This window comes from Hyaena hyaena, unplaced genomic scaffold, assembly GCF_003009895.1.
Source record: "Hyaena hyaena isolate Hyena2069 unplaced genomic scaffold, ASM300989v1 scaffold_25, whole genome shotgun sequence".
Taxonomy (NCBI): Eukaryota; Metazoa; Chordata; class Mammalia; order Carnivora; family Hyaenidae; genus Hyaena; species Hyaena hyaena.
In genome coordinates, this window is record NW_024080657.1 from 4,570,786 (window position 1) to 4,590,174 (window position 19,389).

A 19,389-nucleotide genomic window follows, 5' to 3' on the forward strand; every position below is an offset into this window, starting at 1 on the left:
GCAAAAGATGTTGATTGCTATTCTGTCTGTTCATTTACTTATCTGTCCTTATGGAGTAACATCAGTGAAGTAAGAATGAAAGGAATTACCAGTTACAGGTCTCTTGTTGTCTCAAGGCTGCCTTCTTTCAGGGGTCATCCTCCTATGTCTTCTCAAATGTTTTAATGCTAGCCTTTGGAACAGTTGTCGAGTTATTAGGTGACCTGAATTCACAACCAATGAGGTTTTCTGGTGGTTTGATATGTAGCGGTTTGCCCCTTTCATTTCTCATCTATCAGTCAAGTTCAATACAGTTCTTTTTGCATTAACAGCTGCTTGAAGTGGCAAGATCCTTTCTCCAAAACATTTTAACAGTATCTATTCTTAGATGAATTCTATTTAAGGGGAAGGGGCACATACTTATTTGAAGTGATCTTTAAGGCCATTAGTCTGCTTTCTATAAATATTTTCACCACAAGGGATATAGATCAGTTTGCCCTTATTGGCTTCACTTTTTCACTTACTGGCTTCTCTTCTTACCAACATCTGTATGTAGTCAGATGGTCTACTGTTACCCTAAAGTACAGTATGACTTCAGTTAGTTTCATCATTTCTCCATTCTTCTCCCACCCATCTTCGTTCTGCACAGCTTTCCAATGTCTGAAAGCACCTTGTTCCCCTAATCACCTACACCCAAAGTCTTTGAGTCATCTTTGACTCTTCTCTGAGTGTATTTACTATAGACAGTCCGTTTGTGGAGCTCCTGGAATTGGATTCTATTTCCATTTTCTTCAACATGCTTTTACATTTTCCCTTTCCTTCTCTCTGCTCCTTGCTATCACTTTTTCCTAGACTGCTTAAGAAACACTAGCTAGTTATTTTGCTTTTACCTTTCTACTCACATTGCCCTTCCATTAATCTTTAAGTACGGCTTTTATCTTGTTCCTTTTATGCTTGAAGTGGCTCCCTGTCATCCTTGGAGTAGGACACCCTGGCTCTTAGGTTAATGTTATCTATCAGGCTCTCACTGCTCCTTAACACAAATCCTGTCTTGGGTTAAGCAAGTCTTCTCCTGGTATCCTTATATAATAAAAAATAAGGGATTGGAAGGGAAGCAGCTTAAAGATAGTGTTTAGCTTTTTATTATTAAGTTTCAAACATGAACATCAGTAGAGAGAGGAGTATAATGAACTCCCCATGTATCTTACACGCCCCCATTTCAGTAACTGTCAACTTTTCGCTAGTCTTGTTTTATCTTTCCCCATACCTCCCCCCAGATTTTTTTCTTGCCTTGATATTTTATTAAAAATTTTTTTTTTAATGTTTATTGTTGAGACAGAGAGAAACAGAGCATGAGTGGGGGAGGGACAGAGAGAGAGAGGGAGACACAGAATCTGAAGCTCTGAGCTGTCAGCACAGAGCCTGATGCTGGCTCGAACCCACAAACTGTGAGATCACGACCTGAGCCAAAGTTGGATGCTTAACCAACTGAGCCACCCCAGGTGCCTCTCTTGCCTTGATATTTTAAAGCAAATTCCAGACATCATTTACCTGGAAGTACTTCTGTATGTATCTGTAGAGATTATTTATCTATCAGTTTACCTGGTGTAGAGCATCTCTACAATTTCTCTGTCAGTTGGTAATTTTGTTTGTTTATACACTCTTGGTATTCTGTAGGTGTCTCATTTTGTTTTACCTCTCTGTCATTTCTCCTCAGAGGACCCAGTCTGCCATGTGGAGGAGCTATACTATAGCCATTCAGATATTTGAAGTTGCCATATATTAAACTTTCTGGTACCTGTCACCTCACACATAGCACAGTTTGAGCCTATGATCGATATGGCAGATATCTAATAACTTCTTTTGAAATTAAGGGCACTTGGGGTTCATATATTTGACCTGAGTCTTATTTGAGTCACTGGATTATTAGCTGTATAGCCTTAGGTTTCTTACCAGACATTTTGGTGTTGAGTTTTTAGATTAGCAATTGCTTTAAAAGACTTGGAGACCTGGCTATAAAATCAGTTTTGAAGTTTTGTGCCCTTAAAAAGGTAATGTTATCAGTAGAATAGTATCTGAAACCTACCTGGAAATTACTTCAGTTCATCTTTTACTTAGTTTACTTTTTTTTTTTTTTTTAAGTTTCGTGCTTTTTAGTGAATTAAACTACTTTTTCCTTGTGTATATGAGTGTCAGATTTTTGGCAAATCTTGGTAATTTTTTAAAATAACTTATTTTTTTTTTACTTATAGAAGTGATTTGTTATGGGCAAAAATTGGGAAGCAAGACAAAGTAACATACAATCTCAGGTTGCTCATAAGTTTACCACCCACAGATAGCTACTTTTAACATTTGGGTGTGTCTTCTAGTATTTTTAATATTATTTGTTTATGTGTGTTGAAGTATTATTATTTTTTAAATACTGTGTCCCTGTCATACTCTGGCCATAATAGCAGATCCTAATGTTCTGTTTCTTATTTGTTAAATCTGACCCATAAACAAGATTAAACCACATAGATTTCATTCCAGATTGTAGTGCTGGTGGCATGTTTTGTTATTATTGTGGTTTTAACCGTAAATTGTTGGTTTAGGGCAGACATAATACGGGTATTTATTACTGTTGTAAACAGGGGCCACCACCTTTGTGTGTTGGATTGACTCAGCATTTTATATTTCTAGACTTGAGACTTACAGAAGTTAGGGGGTTCTGTGTGCTAGGTGGAAGATTGGGTTTAGGTTCTACTGGGGGTTTGTTTTGTTTTGTTTTGTTTTTTGACACCATATGACTTTATTTTTTCCATCTCTGTGGGGTGAGAACTTCTTATAGCTAGGGATATGATCATCAAATTTTTGCTTCCCTGGGGCCTGGCACAGGATACATGCTTAGTGGGTTATGCCAAATGTGGCTTTTTTTTTGCCATGAGCCAGAAATGGGATGAGCACACAGATTGCTTGTATGTTATTATTAGTTATTTATTGTTACACAAAACATGTTACCTCAAAGTTTACAGCTTAAAACAACAAACACTTGTTTTCTCATGTAGTTTCTGTGAGCCTGGAATCCAGGAGCAGCTTAGCTGGGTGGATTTGGCTCTGGGTCTGTCATGAAAGTGGAGAAGTCTGAAGACATAACTGAAACTGAAGGCCCTACTTCTGAGATTGTTTACTCCCATGGTTGTTATTAGAGCTTCACACTCCCTGCATGGGCCTCTCCACTAGGGTTGCTTGAGTGTCCTAACAGTATGGCACCTGGCTTCCCCCAGAGCAAGGAGAAAGATCCAGTGCCTTGTATGACCTTCTGGCAAAAGTCGCATACTGACATTTCTTTCCATTTTATCCTGTTTTTTTTTAGGAATGAGTTACTAAGTCTAGCTTATACTCAAGGAGAAGAAAATAAGCCCACACTTACTGAATAGAGAAGTGTCAAAGAATCTGTTGGACTCTTGGACAGATTTAAAAAAACCACCACATATGTTTTCAGTACATAAACTTCTAGTTGGTTCATATTCAACATTGGTGTGACCTGACCCCAATGAGCTACATTTTTAGTACACCCTTAGGATAATTCTGATACACAGTAAAATTTAAGAGTCATTAACATAAATATGCAGGGAGATACCATGTTCACAGATCAAAAGACATAACAATTTTTTGAGGTCACCTCTCTCCAGATTGTCCTTTGAACACAAACTTCTCAGCTGTTTTTTTCTTCTTCTTTTTGGAAATTGGCACACTGAATATAAAACATTTATGGAAATGCAGAAGACATAGAATAGCCAAAACAATGTTGAAAAAGAACAAAACTAAAGTACTTTTATAACCTGATTTCAGAACTTACTGTGAAACTATAGTAGTCAAAATAGTGTGTGTTTGTGTAATAGAATAGAGTCCAGAAATAGACTTAAGATTATGTGGTCACTTCATTTTCAGCAGATAGGCCAAGGCAATTCAGTGGGGGAAGGGCTATCTCTTTAAGAAATGGCACTACAACAACTGGACATCTTTATAATTAAAAAAAAATGTACCTTATGACTTACCTCCGTGAAATTCCTAGAAAAGATTCACAATACGTATATCAAACCAAAAAATTGTAATCTCTTAGAAACAACTCTTAGAAAACTCTCCCCCCCACTATATATATAGTTATTTATTTACTTAGAGTTTTTTATTGTGAAACAGAGAGCACATGTGCACATGGGGAAGGGAGAAAGAGCGAATCCCAAGCAAGCTCCGCACTGCCAGTGTGAAGCCCAGTGCAGAGCTCGAACTCACAAACTGTGAGATCATGACCTGAGTTGGATGCTTACTTGACTGAGCCACCCAGATGCCCAAGAAGACAAATGTTTTTAAAATGAGGAAAGATTCAAAGAGATGCTTGACCAAAAAGATACATAAGTGGTCAATAAGCACATGATAAGATGCCCGTTATTTAATTAGGAAACTGGATTAAAACAAGTGAGGTACCACTACATAGTTACTAGAATGGCTAAAATTAAAGATTGATAATACTAAGTGTTAGAGAATTTATAGCAGTTGGAACTCTAATGCATATTGGTGGAAATGTATAATAATAGTACAATCACTTTGGAAAAGTTTGGCAGTTTTATATAAAGTTAAACATATACTGGAATGCCTGGGTGGCTCATTTGGTTAAGCGTCCGACTTTGGCTCAGGTTATGATCTCACAGTTTGTGGGTTTGAGAGCCCCATGTCGGGTTCTGTGCTGACAGCTCAGAGGCTGGAATGTGCTTTAGATTCTGTGTCTCCCTTTCTCTCTTCCTCTCTCCCACTCTTACTCTGTCTCTTTCTCAAGAATGAATAAACATTAAAATTTTAAGTTAAACATACTTATCATGTAACCCTGTGATTTCACTACTAAGTATGAACCCAAAAGAAACGAAACATGTCTACAAAAAGAGTTGTATATGAATGTTCATAGCAGATTCATTCATAATAACCTGGAAACAGCTCAAATGTACATCACCAAGTGAATAAATAAATTGCAGTATATCCATAACAGTGGGATTCCACTCAGCAGCAAAATCTTAACCAACTGCTGACAGATCCAGCAACGTGGATGAATGTCAAACACCACACTAAGAAGTCAGACACAACTGTAAATCCTATGTGATTACATTATATAAAACTTGACACATATCCATAGTGCTAGCAAATTAGTGGTTGCTTTCAGCAGGAGGGGTCTGCGGGGATGATGAGGATTGACTGGAAATGGGCACAAGGGAACCTTTTTGGGGTGATGGGATTGTTCTAAATCTTGATTGTGGTGGGGATTACACCTGTGCATGTGTTTGTTGGCCTTATCACACTGTATCTTCAAAATGTATGTATTTTTCTGCAAAGAAATTACACTTCATTAAAGTTATTTTAAAAACATATCTCTTGAGGTTTGGATTTTCCAGAACTTACATAGATAGCCATCTCATCTTGAGAGTGTATATTCAAGATTTACCCTTTTGTATCATTTATGACTTAGTCTCAATAGTACCAGATATAGGGAGAAGAATGCTAAACTGTTACTTCCTTTTACAGTAGAATTTGTTCCCATTTCCCCTTCATGTTTGTAACACGTCTTGGTTTTAGAGGCAGGGTAATGGGATGCCTTGTCTGGGCGGCTTTGTGAAATCTTTCCTTCCAGTGGAATGTGCTGTTATGGCTACCTTCCATTGAATCGTGTCATTGTACTGCTTAGGCAGGAGATAGCTTATGACTCCTCTTAACTGACTCATCTCTTACGGTTGCAGATTCTCATAAACACAAAGATAAACATAAAGATCGAGAACACCGGCACAAAGAACACAAGAAAGACAAGGAGAAGGACCGAGAAAAGTCCAAGCATAGCAACAGGTAAGGGTTAAACAGCAAGTCCCTCATCATTTGGCAGTGCTTTGACTGTGGCTTAGCTCACCTGGAATAGGTCTTAACCTGATCCACAGGTGAATAGCATGGATAGCAAAGTAAGCAGAGTGTAGCCTTGATGATTTGGGCCTTACAAGGAAGGCTGTTCACATCAAGATTTACAAAGCAAGTATGGTGAATTCTCTTCCAATATATATTTCTTTAGAAATACAATTTTTAACTCAGTTCGCTATGGATTCATTGTTAACACATGAGGTCCAGAGAACTTGCTTTGATAAAAGGTGTGACTAGATTGGAGACTCGATATATGTATTCTTTCTGTACAGGTATAGATTAAAAATTCTTACCTTGAGCCTCCATGGTCTATGAGCCCCTGAAATCATATGCAAAGGTTAGGTATATGAGATTTTTCCTGGAGAGAGCGATTTTAGTTTCATCAGATTATCAGAAGGGTTCAGCTCTCACGGAAGCCACTGACCGTCAAAATAAATGAAACTCAGTAGTGCTACCCTTGGAGATTCAAGCCTCAGAAATATATTTTCATTTTCATTTTGCTCCCATTTTTTGGTGTAGCAAGCAAGTGGTTAAGCACAAAGACTTTGCATATTTTTGGATATTGGGACCCCTTGTTGAGGACTTATGCTTCCATTTTAAGTTAAAGGCAGTTGTTAGGGAAGAGTGCTATATGATATTCCCAGAGTGGCCTAAGTTTTGTTAAAAGGGAATGTAAAGATCAACAGTGCGAGTGGAGGAGGGGCAGAGAAAGAAGGAGATGCAGAATCTGAAGCAGGCTCCAGGCTCTGAGCTGTCAGCACAGAGCCCAATGCAGGACTGGAACCCACAGACTGAGATCATGACCTGAGCTAAAGTTGGACACTTTACTGACCAAGCCACCCAGACGCCCTAAGATATTTCTATTTTTTTTTAAAATTTTTTTTAATGTTTTATTTATTTTCTGAGAGAGAGAGAAACAGGATGAGCAGGGGGGTGTCAGAGAGAGGGAGACACACAGTCTGAAGCAGGGTCTAGGCTCTGAGCTAGTGGTCAGCACAGAGCCCGACATGGGGCTCGAACCCATGAACTGTGTGTGTGATCATAACCTGAGCCGAGGTTGGACGCCTAACCAACTGAGCCACCCAGGTGTCCCGCCCTAAGATATTTATAATGAATTCCTTTTATGAGTAAGTCTTTATGAATCATTAAAATAACCAGATTAGGGGCTGCTGGGTGGCTCAGTCAGTTAAGTGTCCGACTTCAGCTCAGGTCATGACCTTGTGGTTCATGAGTTTGGGCCCCACTTCAGGCTCTGTGCTAACAGCTCAGATCCTGGAGCCTGCTTTGGATTCTGTGTCTCCCTCTTCTCCCTGCCCCTCACTTGCTCGTTATCTCTCTCTCAAAAATAAAAACATGTGAAAAATTTTTTTAAATAACCAGATTAATTTTCTCTAGTGGAGACATTGCTTTATGTATCCTCTACCACTCCTGTGGTCTTTCCCCCACCACTCACTCATTTCTTACCATTTGATCATCTAGTTTCCATGTTCATTACTCTGGTGAATTTAATCTTAGTAGTTGAATCCAGTCTCAGTTCACCTGTGTCTTTTTTTCAGTTTATAGTTGTTCAGCCCATATTAACCTCTTCCAAAGTAGATTTGAGAGTAGAGTATTGCCAAGAATAAGGAAGTTCATTTCATAAAGATAAAAAAGAGCCAGTTAGGAGGGCATAACAGTTATAAATGTCTATATATGAATATCAGAGCCTTAAAATACGTGAAGTAAAAACTGATGGAACTACAAAGAGAAATTGACAATTTTATAGTCAGATTTTGTTGTCTTTCTCAATTGATAGTATAAGCAGAAGATCATTACAATGTAGAAGACTTGAGCATTACCAACTAACTTGATTGGATTGAAATTTCTAGAATATTCTACTCAACAGAATACAGATTCTTGGCACCTAGAGCATTTTCTGAGATATACCATATTCTGGGCCCAGCTCTCCTTAAAACCAACTTCCCTTGCTTTTTGTCCTTTTCCATCTTTCTGGCCACCTTTTTTTTTTTAATGTTTTTTTTTTTTTTTTTTAATTTCTAGGAGAGAGAGAGAGACAGCATGAGCAGGGGAGGGTCAGAGAGAGAGAGAGTGACAGACTCTGAAACAGGCTCCAGGCTCTGAGCTGGCAGTCAGCACAGAGCCCGACGTGGGGCTCAAACCCACGAACCGCGAGATCATGACCTAAGCGAAAGTCAGACGCTTAACCGACTAAGCCACCCAGGCGTCCCGCTGGCCACCTATTTTTTAACCTCCTTCCAGTGTACGTAGCAGTCCTCTGTCTGGCTCTCCCTCTGCTACCTCTCTTAACATTTACTTTTCTCTCATGTTCCATTATGCAGTCTTGTGAAACTTTCTTTTTTTTTTAATGTTTATTTATTTTTGAGAGAGAGAGAATAAGCACGTGCAAGCGTAGGAGGTGCAGAGACAGAGGGAAACAGAGGATCCGAAGCAGGCTCCATGTTATCAGCACAGAGCCCCGTATGGGGCTCAAACTCACAAACCATGAGATCATGACCTGAGCTGAAGTTGGATACTTAACCAACTGAGCCATCCAGGTACCCCTAATCTCATTTGAATTTAATATGCTATTAAAATATGCCTTAAAATATGCGATTACTGTTTCCGAGTACTCTGTTGCCCTCTACTATCATTCTTTTAGTTACAGCTTAGACTTTACTTCTTTCAGGGATCCTTTGTGCCTACCCCCTCATATTGAATGTTACTTCAGTGTGCTCTCTGGCACATTGAATATATTCCTATCACAGTAATTGCCAAGTTGTGTTGGTATTATAATTGTCTCTTTACTTCTTTGTATTCCCTGTTAGACTCTGAAAGTCTCTCAGAGCAGAGCTGAAGTCTGTTTTGTTTTACATCCTCAAGGCTTAGTACTGTTTCTGGTGGAGAGCTGGCACTTACCTAGGGTGCATTGGATCATTGAGTGGATGACCTGTGGGTACACCAATTGCCATCTTTTCTCTTCTTTTCACATACTCTTAATCTTCTACAAGATAGTTCCCTCTGGCTCCCCCATTTTTCAAACATGTTTTTTCTGTGTCTTTAGTAAAATATACGTAATGTGTTTTTGCGGTTTCAAAGTGGCATTAAGTGTATTTACAGCATTGTACGACAATCACCAGTGTTCATCTCTAGAACTTTTTCATTGTCCCAAATAGTCTCTGAACCCACTAACGCATGCATTCCCATTCTCTCCTCCCCTGCCCCCCCCCAATCCCTTGGCAACTTCTTTTCTACTTTCTGTCTCTGAATTTGCCTATTTGAGTACTCATGTAAGTAAAATCACAAAATATTTATCCTTTTTGTGTCTGGCTTGTTTCCCTTAATCTAATGGTTTTCAAGGTTCATCTGTACTGTCACATATCATGATTTGGTTCCCTTTTTAATTTTTGTTTTTTGAAATTTTTTTAGAGAGACAATGTGAATGGGGTAGAGGGAGAAAGGGAGAGAATCCCAGGCAGGCTCCACACTCAGCTCAGAGCCCAACACAGGCCTCGATCCCATGACCCTGGGATCACGACCTGAGCTAAAATCAAGATTCTTATGTCCAACTGACTGAGCCACCCAGGCGCCCCTCCATTCCTTTTTATAGCTGAATACTACTCCCATTGTGTGTCTGTACCACATTTAAAAAAAAAAATCTCTTCCTCTGTTGGTAGATATGTTGTTAGTACATTTTTGGCAGTTGGGAAGAACACTGCTGTGAACATGGGTGTACAAGTATCTATTTGAGTCCCTTCTTTCAATTCTTTGGGTAAATACTTAGGAGTGGAATTGCTGGCTCATATGAAATAAGTATTTTTATCCTGCCTGCCATGCTTCTACTGTGCTGCTTGATGTGAAGTACCAAAAAAATGAGGTAATCCTTGAGCATGAAGAACTTCATCCCCAGAAAAATATGCTGTTAAAGAATGCTAATTTCTATGTTAGCATGAATCTGCCCCCCGCCCCCAAGTTTAAAAAATCCAGGTTAATTTTTAAAACAAGCTTTTTAAGATGAATTCCTTTTTCTCAGGCGCATCTGACTTCACCAACCAAAATGTATCATTGCGGGAGAAAAGATTAGGTAGAAGTAGCATAAAAAGCTTTGGGACATAGGTTTGGCCCTGTTCTGTTTTACCAAAATCTGTTCTAAAAATAATGTGTATTATTTTGGTGTCCTTTTTCTTAGAAAGCCTATTGTAGCTTAATTGTCTCTGTTTAGAAGGCCTCATCTTGGTCCCTCTGCTTAGGTCTCCCTTGACCTTGCTCATTAGGTTATCTAACCTTCCTCAACTCCTCTTCAGTTCCTGCATATCAGTACACATTTCAGAGGGGACTTAGAGGGGGAGTCTTTAACTGTGAAAGCTCTTTAACTGTGAACTGTTTCACTAATATGAGGTGTTTTTTGTACATCTATCAAGCATAATATTCCAAGATTATAGCCTAGGCAAATTCATTTGTACCTTTTAATATATTCTTCATTTTTTCCAAAAAGCTTAAGAAATTATAGCCTCTTTGCTAAGAGGCATTGAAAAACCTGGCCCTAGTTTCTGTTTACACATGACTAAATCTAGCCCTGGATCTCTAATTCACATGTGGGTAAGTTTAAGACAGTCTAACTAGATGATGTGTTGTAAGCAGACTTTTAAATACTTCTTGTTTTGACCTCTACTGACATACTACCTCTTTGCAACGAAGCAAGTGAATTAGTTATATATTTATATTTCATTAAAATCCTGTACATTGTGTTCCCTTTTTTTTTTTTTTTTTAAGTTTATTTATTTTGAGAGAGCATATGAGCAGAGAGAGGGAATCTCAAGCAGCTTTGTGCTGTCAGTGGGGAGTCTGACTCATGGCTTATACTCATGTACCGTGAGGTCATGACCTGAGCCAAAATCAAGAGTTGGATGCTTAACCGACTGAGCCATCCAGGCACCCCTGTTTCAGTCTTGTGTTCCTTTTTTGAAGTGACTTCTGGTCTTTCTCATAGTATTGGGTTTCTCCATTTTCCTTTGTAGCAGAAGCCCAGAATAATTAAAGTTTATTAACATGTTCTCTTAAAAACTGCTTCATTTTATCCCAGTATTCACTGATCAGTTTGCCATGATTGTTCCTTTTCTGTTAGATATTAGCATCAATCATTTCTCATTAGACTAAACTTAGGACCCAACTCCAGGAGAGCTCTCTCTCCCACACAGTAACATGTGCTACATACTTGGAATGCCAGAGAAAGGGAAACCAGCCTTTCTGCCGAGACAGAATGGGATGAGGATCCATCCCTCAGGAGATCCCATCTTATTCATGTACATTCTCCTGTACTGTTCTTAAGGTACAAAATAAGGGAGAGGGTATGAAAGATCATTCCATCTTATCTCTTTGTGTGGTCAAGAGTCTGAGTGACATGCCCAAAGTCACATGGTGATGTGTTAGCAGAGCAAGGATAAGAGACCAGGACTTCTGAGTTGTTGTGTTTTTCCCCCACTGCGTTACTCCTTCCAGTAAAAAGAAAAAGATCTCCTTCCTAAGGAAGGTCAGTTGTATAGCTGAACTGTGTTAACACAAGCAACTCTTATACAGTAGTTGGCAGCTCAGGTTTTAAAATGCCAGATCTTTCAGGCACTGCCTCTTTATCTTTGGGCCCCAAATCCCTGAAGGTTTTGGTAACAGAAGTATTAATCTCATTAAACTCTGACCTTATGAAAACCCCATCACCTTTTTGGCCCATAATAACACAGGAAGAGTTTATACCAAAGTCAAGTAAAAATAATTTCTTCTATTACTTATCTCTGGCACTGCTTCTTTCTGTTAGCCTTACTATTTAGCACTTTGGGTCTTTTTAAAAACTATATATATCCTGTCAAAAGAAACAAAAAGAATATCCTGTCTAGATGCTGAGGAGTCACTGGGCTTGTAGGATCTCACCAGATATTTTTCTTGAAAAGTTGCATTCTTAGCCATAAATTCTCTTTACTAGACCTCTTATGTAAACATTATCAAAAGCAATTGTGTGTGTTTGGGGGGGTTGGTTTTAGAGATAAACGGCCATCATATATGAAAAATAAGATTTCTTCCTGCTAGGTTTCCCCCCCCCCCCCCCCCCCAAGCTAGTTTTTGACTGCGTCTCTTGCCAACTTTAAGCCTGGCACTCAGGCTGGAGTGACAAATTTGTGGAAAGCCAGGGAAGATAGAAAAGCTCTGCTGTGAAATAGTAAAGGAAGTGCTTTTCCAGCCATGTTGGCAGTGCTAATTTGTACAGTCAGTGTGAGAAACATCTGAGGATAAGGATGCTTTTGGGTTGTGCTTTCCCTTCCGTTTCAAACTGTACCTGAATTAGAATTGAGAGAATGTAGGATCTTAGGAAAATGCACTGGAATTAAGCAATCAGTTCTTAGGGGAAGTTTTTCTTAAAGGGATCAAATTTAAAAGACGTTTTGCTCGTTTTTGTGAGCGATTTGCCAAAGCCCTAGCACTTATCTGCAGGTCCCTAGATGATCGTGTCTGCGGGCAATGGACAGTTAACCTAAGTAGGAGTCAGTGTTCAGTGACAAGCACACAAAAAAATAGAAGTTGAAAGCCTAGGTTCTATCATTTACTGTGTGTCCTACATTTACTAGTTGTATGTCCTGATTCAAACCATTTAACTTCTTTCTGGATCTTGTTTTCCATGTTGGTCAATTGTTGATAACAGTATTGGTTTGGTAAGTCTTTGAGGTTTGTTGTGGGGAGAAACCAGTCAGTGGAATCTTGTAGATAAAAAGGTCTTTGGAAACTTTAACATACTAAAAGTTGGGGGTGGTGGTGGTGGTTACCATAAGTCCTGGTAGAGGATCATTCAGATACAGTAGAGCTGTTAATTTTGGTAATCTTTGAATCTAGTTTAGTAGTTATTGATAACATCCCCTTTGGAGCCCTAGTTTTCAATCATATCTAACCCTATTATAATGAACTGCAATAATTTATTTTTAAAGATCTCATGGTGGGAAGAGAATTTGAGCTAGCCACTAAAAGATGGTTAAGGTCTTGACAAGGGAAGGTGATGACTAGAAAGATGGCAATTCAGACAGCGAGAAGAGTTTTACACAAACATGGACAGTCTAATATGCTTTGCTCTGGAAGGAATCCCTTTAGGTAGACACTGGGTTAATAGAAGGTGGGATAGAAAATGGGGCCCAAAAAAGGAGCTTGAGGCAAAACTATTAAATTTATCTTTGCAAAGTTGGGACTTGATTCTGAAGGAAGCTAGAAGCCATTGAAAACAGTTGATAAAAGAAGATACAGGACTTGGTCACAAATGGCATGAGCAGTCTATAAATAATTTATAAAATTTGATTCAACATGAAGTTTTGATAATTCTTGTGATTTTGTTTAGTAACCTCTAATGGTGAGGTACATGAGGAAATCTTCATTTCTTAGAGGCTTTCAGAAACTGCTGCATTCTTTATCCAGAGACAACTTTTGAATTTACCTGGAATTTTTTATTTAGCAAACATTACTTAAGCCATAATTGCCTGCTTTCCTTAAAGGAGCCACGAAGGTCCTCCCTTCACAGCTTTGAAGCTTTCTAGGCTCTCCCATAGGAATTCCTGTGGTTCCATTGGCTACATTCTGCTATGCTCTCCTTCCTTGAGGAATGGCCCAGTAGTGGGGATGAGTTTGTTCTCTTAGCCATTAATGGCTAAGTCCTGTTCTCAGAAGTTAGAAAGCCTCCTCTGTACCTAGCAGTCTTTCTTTTTTGTTTTGTTTGAGAGATCACGTAACAGCAGTTGAGTGCCTGACTCAAGCTAGACTGCCTGAGTTTAAATCCTTATGACCTGTCATTTGAGGTGTTCCTTGATGAGTTTCTTAAGCTTTCTGTGTCTCAGTTTCCACATCTGTAAAATGGAGATACTAATACTTATCTCAGAGTTTTGTTACGAGGATTTAAACTGCTTGGAAGGGTGGATGGCACTAGCGCTCTGTTAAGTATCTGTTAAGTATTTTTATGGGTGACAGGACAGACAGTTTCTGTTTTCTTTAACACATTTAAATGGTTTCCCATTGCCAGCGTCCTAGCTTCCCAGAATATCAGACAAAAGTTCATTGTTATTTTCCCCTAAAGATGCCTTCCTGCAGCCATCTCCCTACTTCCATACTTCTGCCTCAGTGCCTTAGAACCCTGGTCAGCTTTCTCTGTTGTCTGCTCAGCTCCAACAGAAGTCACAGACCAAAGGTTTCACTGTCACTTTAAAAATAGTGTAGCACAGGTTACTTTTTTTCTTGTAGCATCTGGAGATGTGGCTTTGAATCTTTCCATTTGTTCTCTTTGGCATTGACTTTTGGTTGTCCAGGCTGTGCTAGTGTGGTGGATCTAATCCACAGACAGACAGGGGCCCTGAGCCAAGGAGGCACTGTACTTAGCCAATAATTGTGCTTTCTTTCCCAGGGTTCTCATGGTGAAATTAATATTATTAATATTTCATCCAAAATGTGAGAATTACAGAAGTTCTAGTGTATCCCAGACTAAACGCATTCTTAATTTTTTCTTTTTTTTTTTTAATGTTTATTTTTGAAAGAGAGAGAGAGAGACAGAGTGTGAGTAGGGAGAAGCAGAGAGAGAGAGAGAAACACAGAATCCGAAGTAGGCTCCAGACTCTGAGCTGTCAGCACAGAGCCCAACATGGGGCTCGAACTCATGAGCTGTGAGATCATGACCTGAGTTGAAGTTGGACACTCAGCTGACAGATAAACTCAGGCACCCAGACTAAATTCATTCCTTTTTAATATATTAAAAAAATTTTTTTAGTGTTTATTTTTGAGAGAGAGAGCATGAGTGGGGCAGGGCCAGAGAGAGAGGGAGGCACAGGATTTGAAGCAGGCTACAGGCTCTGAGCTGTCAGCGCAGAGCCTGATGTGGGGCTTGAACTCACCAACTGTGAGATCATGACTTGAGCCGAAGTCAGACGCTTAACCAGCTGAGCCACCCAGGTGCCCCAGACGAAACTTAAAATGCATTTTTTCCCCCAGATATTTGGGTTTCTTACTATTATCAGTAGTAAGCCTTTCTCTCCAGTTTATTTCTCTTATGTCAATCCACTGAAGCTTCTTCAGTGTTTCCTTCATCTGTTTACTGCCTCTGAATTAGCCAGTATTATAGCCTCCAGTTGTATTAAAACCTATTTTGTAACTTTGACATATTGTGTCTATTTTTTTTTTTTTTTAAGTTTATTTAGTTTGAGAGAGACAGAGATTGTGCAAGCCAGGGAGGGGCAGAGAGGAAGAGAGAGAATCCCAAGCAGACTTTGTGCTGCCAGCGCAGACCCCAATGTGGGGCTTGAACTCATGAAACTGTGAGATCATGTCCTGAGTCAAAACCCAAGAGTCAGTTGCTTATAACTGACTGAGCCACCCAGGTGCCCCTGATATATTATGGCTATTACGTGTGGAAACGTAGGCAGGATCAGAATAAAGATAAAGGTAACTTCTCTCAAGACAAGGGGTCAACATATGAACCCCTCTTCTACACTAGTCACAATTTCCATCAATTCATTATCAGTGGAAAAAGATGCTGCTTGTTAAGCCGCCATGAAAATCAAACTAATTTTAACCCTTTTGGAAAAAGAGGTCCATGTTAGGATAGCCTCAGTGACGATGAGTCAGTCTAACTGGTCCCAAATTTGCTTCATTTTTCTACCACTGGCCACATCCTGCTTCTAACCTTCCATGGCACAGCCTCACCCATGCTTCTGTATCACAGGTCTTTGACCCCCACCTGCATTTGCCATTTACTTCAGGTAGATTCCCAAGAAAGATTGACACTGGATCTTGCTTTTTGCCAGCACTCCTGCCAGCATGGGAGTTATGGATGAGGGGGTAGCACTCCAGCATGCTGTTTTGTTTCTGGAGACAGGGACGGGAATAGCACCTGACAAGTAGACTTGTTAGCCTTATGTTCAGGGCTCCATAAACCCAAATTGTTTAACAGTCTATAATGAGTTGCCTTGTGGTAACAAGGTGTTCTCAAGTCTGAATTATCATCTGAGTGCACTTAGTATCAAAATCCTTACCTGCTCTCTTGCATCTAAACAATTGGGAATGGAGGAGAGGGAGTTTTCTTTTGGAAAGTCACATCAGTAGTTCCCATCTCATTCTGCTCTTTGATTAATTATGACTTATAAAAGGGGTACTGCCTAGCAGGTACTTTGAATTTCCTAAATAGATGTCCCTTTGGTTATGTAGGCAGAGGAAGTACGGACTTTTTTCACTTTCCTGGGGGTGGCCTGGGTACTGTCACATTGCTTTGTTGTTTGCTGACTTCTTTTCCTTGATCTCTGTTTGGTATGATAATGAACAGCAAAGCTGAAAACTGGAGGGCTGTGTGTACACTTACAGGTAGGTTCCCATGCTGTGATGGCCAAAAGGCCAGAAAGCCAGTTTCTTAGCGAAACAGACATGTTCTTTCTAGGAATTACTTTCATTGAGAAAGAAAGGAAAGTGAAAAGGAAAGAAAGGAAGATGGAGTGTTCCTAAACGTAGATTCCTGAATCAATCATTTATAGTTTCATCAGAAGACAAAATAAGGAACAGCTTATCCCAGGGGTCTAATCATTTCAGATATTCAAGATCTCTATTCTAGAAAGTTTCTCCTTGATGGTAAAATAAAGTTTTGACTTTATATCAAATCTCAGACTGGCTGTGCATTTGTCCCTAATACCAGTCTACTTCAAGTAGTAGGTATCAATTTCATGGATATGTAATGGTACTGATTTAATGGAAAGTACTCTGAACTGGAGATGGAAATCCTGAATTAAATCCCAACTTCCCTTCTTTCTAACATTGTAACTTTGAATTAGACTTTGAAACACTGGCTCCTCTGTTTCTACATCAGTCTAAGAGGATAATAAAATCCACTTCACAGGTGAGGATTGCATGAAATAAAATGTATGTGAAAACGCCAAGCACAATGCTTCTTTGCAAAGTGGGAGTTTTTCTTACTGTGTATGTGGGGAGGTATTTATCCATAGGTATTATGGATGTAATTGTTCCAAACTGTTTGCTCTTAGGCAAAAAGGTGTGTAGATGGCCATTCATTCCTCTTATAAGTAATGTTTAAAAAACACTAAAACTACAGTGCTTGTATAATAGAATAGTAAGCTCACACAGTTTGCTGTCATGTGATTTCATACGTGTAAGCTCCTGATGAGTCCATGGCAATCTTGGCCTCTTTGCTCTTTGGTCAGTCATTTTAAAGTGAGTGAAAACTGGAAGTAAGAGTGTTAATGCAGTTGGGAGCCATTTTTGTACAAAGTAAAGAATAATATTTTGGTAAAACATTGCATCTTGGTAAAAGCTGATCATGAGAACACACTAATGGAGAGTGACCTCCTCCTCCTGCTGAGCACAGGAAGCATGGTGGGACACTGGGTCACCATATGCCTCCAGGCACACCGGAACTAGGCTCAGCCCCCGTGAGTTAAAAGAAAGTTTGCCCATGGAGAAACTTGTTACTTCATTGTGTGGCACATCTAAATAACAACCTAATGAGAGCAACATGGAGGAGTATATAAACAAGAGAAAGTTGGCATTGTTTTCTTTCATCTGACAGTCCCTGGATCTACCTAACCCTGTAGTCCTGTTTCTACTAGTCCCCCTGTCTTCCTGGCTAGATTTCATAAAGCTTCTGCATATTTATCACCCAAATGCCTATCTCAAGTTGAGGCTCCTTTTGTGCACAGAGATGTGTGTGGCAGAAGATGCTCTTCTGATCTAGTTTCTATGCCTCACCCCTAACTGGATGCCATCATTTGTTTCTCTATTTTTGGTCTTTGGTATAGCCAGGTGTGCTGGCCAAATCTCTTTAGAACAAACTTCATGAGATGGACATAGCCTAAAGAGCTCATTGCTGGTAAAAATCTCCTTTTTCTGGGCTGAAGGCTAAATGTGACAGATGAGAAATGCAGTGTGTGGTGGCGGGAAAGGCAGGAGCCGATGCTACCTGACTGTTCCTGTCAGCTGGGGTTGCTGCCACTGTCCTGCATCTTAAGGTGTCCTCCCCAGTTCATAACATTTGATTTCACGCTCCTTCTGTTGACTTGTGGAAGATATTGGTTGGTGCAGTAATAAACAGGTTTCATAAATGGCCTGCCCTGCACACTGAAGAAAACCGTCATCTAGTGTTCTGCCACTGTAACCTTTGCTTATTGCTCTTTAGTTTTTGTCCACATGCATGTTTTTATACAGTTGCAGCCATTTTATATATTCCTTTTTTTCCCATCTGTGGTCATAGACGTTGTCTGTATATATCTGTAGGGCTCACAAATTACAGCACCTTTATGTAATGTTATTTCCCAAAAAGAAACTTCCAGGAGCTAGATCCTAGGGTATGAACATTTTAAAAAATGTTTTTATTAATTTTTGAGAGAGTGCAAGTACGGGAGGGGCAGAGAGGGGGAAAGAGGATTTATTTGAAGCAGGTTCTGCGCTGACCACAGTGAGTCCCATCAGGCTTGAACTCACAAACCCCAAGATCATGACCTGAGCTGAAGTCAGATGCTCAACCAGCTGAAGCACTGAGGTGCCCCTAGGGTATGAGCACTTGAATGCCTCTTGCTTTGTAATGTCATATTTAGTTTTCCAGAGGAATAGTACCTTTACCGTGGTTTCCAGTATGTCCACATAGCTCTTACTTTTTAAATTAATTTTAAAAAATATTTATTTTTAGAGTGTAAGCAGGGGAGGGGGTAGAGAGTGGAGGATAGAGGACCTGAAGTGGGCTCTGCACTGACAGCAGCGAGCCCGATGTGGGGCTCAAGTTCACGAACCAAGAGATGATGACCTGAGCCAGATGATGACCTAAGCTGAAGTCTGATGCCTAACAAGCTGAATCATCAAGGTTCTGCATCCTCAAAACCCTTTAAAAGCAAGGCTTTAAACGTTTAGCACAGGACATGTCTTTGCTTTTTAGCTGGGCCTTTTCTTATTGTGAAGAAAAGACCAAATAGGGTTTATAAGCCCCCTCTAGAAGGGACCAGCCTTGGGCCACCTCAGTGGGTTAAGCGTCCAACTTTGATATCTGCTCAGGTCATGATCTCATGGTTCATGAGCTCGAGCCCCACATCAAGCTCTGTGCTGTCTGTGCAAAGCCTGCTTCCAATCCTCTGCCTGCCCCCCCATCCCCGCATGCTCTCTCTTTCTCTCTCTCTGTCTCTCTCCCTCTCTCTTAAAAATAAACATTAAAAAAATTTTTTTAGAAGGGATAAGCCTTTCCTAATTAAAACTAGCAGAAAACATCTACTGTGTTGGGCTGTTCACTGTACAGAGTCACCAAACGCATTTTTTTGTCATTTGTTTCTACTCTCTCATATCAGATGTCAGTGCTCAATTTGGAGCTTTCATCATAGTTTTTGCTGATAGAATGTTGTAGAAGCCCAGCCTGTGTATTCTTAGTCATTTAACACAAAGTCCTGGTATGTTTAGAAGGACTCTGTTTCTCTTTGGTTTTTTTTT

General features: G+C 39.8%; 1 protein-coding gene across 2 annotated transcripts in view; it reads left to right on the forward strand.

Moving 5' to 3' along the window:
* Nucleotides 1–19,389, forward strand: part of TOP1 (DNA topoisomerase I) — a 91,721-nt gene that overhangs the window by 25,300 nt on the left and 47,032 nt on the right. For both annotated transcript variants that reach the window (XM_039227073.1, XM_039227074.1), the window contains one exon: nucleotides 5,742–5,844. In XM_039227073.1, the coding sequence (XP_039083004.1) occupies nucleotides 5,742–5,844 (103 nt within the window). The remainder of the gene's footprint in view (nucleotides 1–5,741; nucleotides 5,845–19,389) is intronic.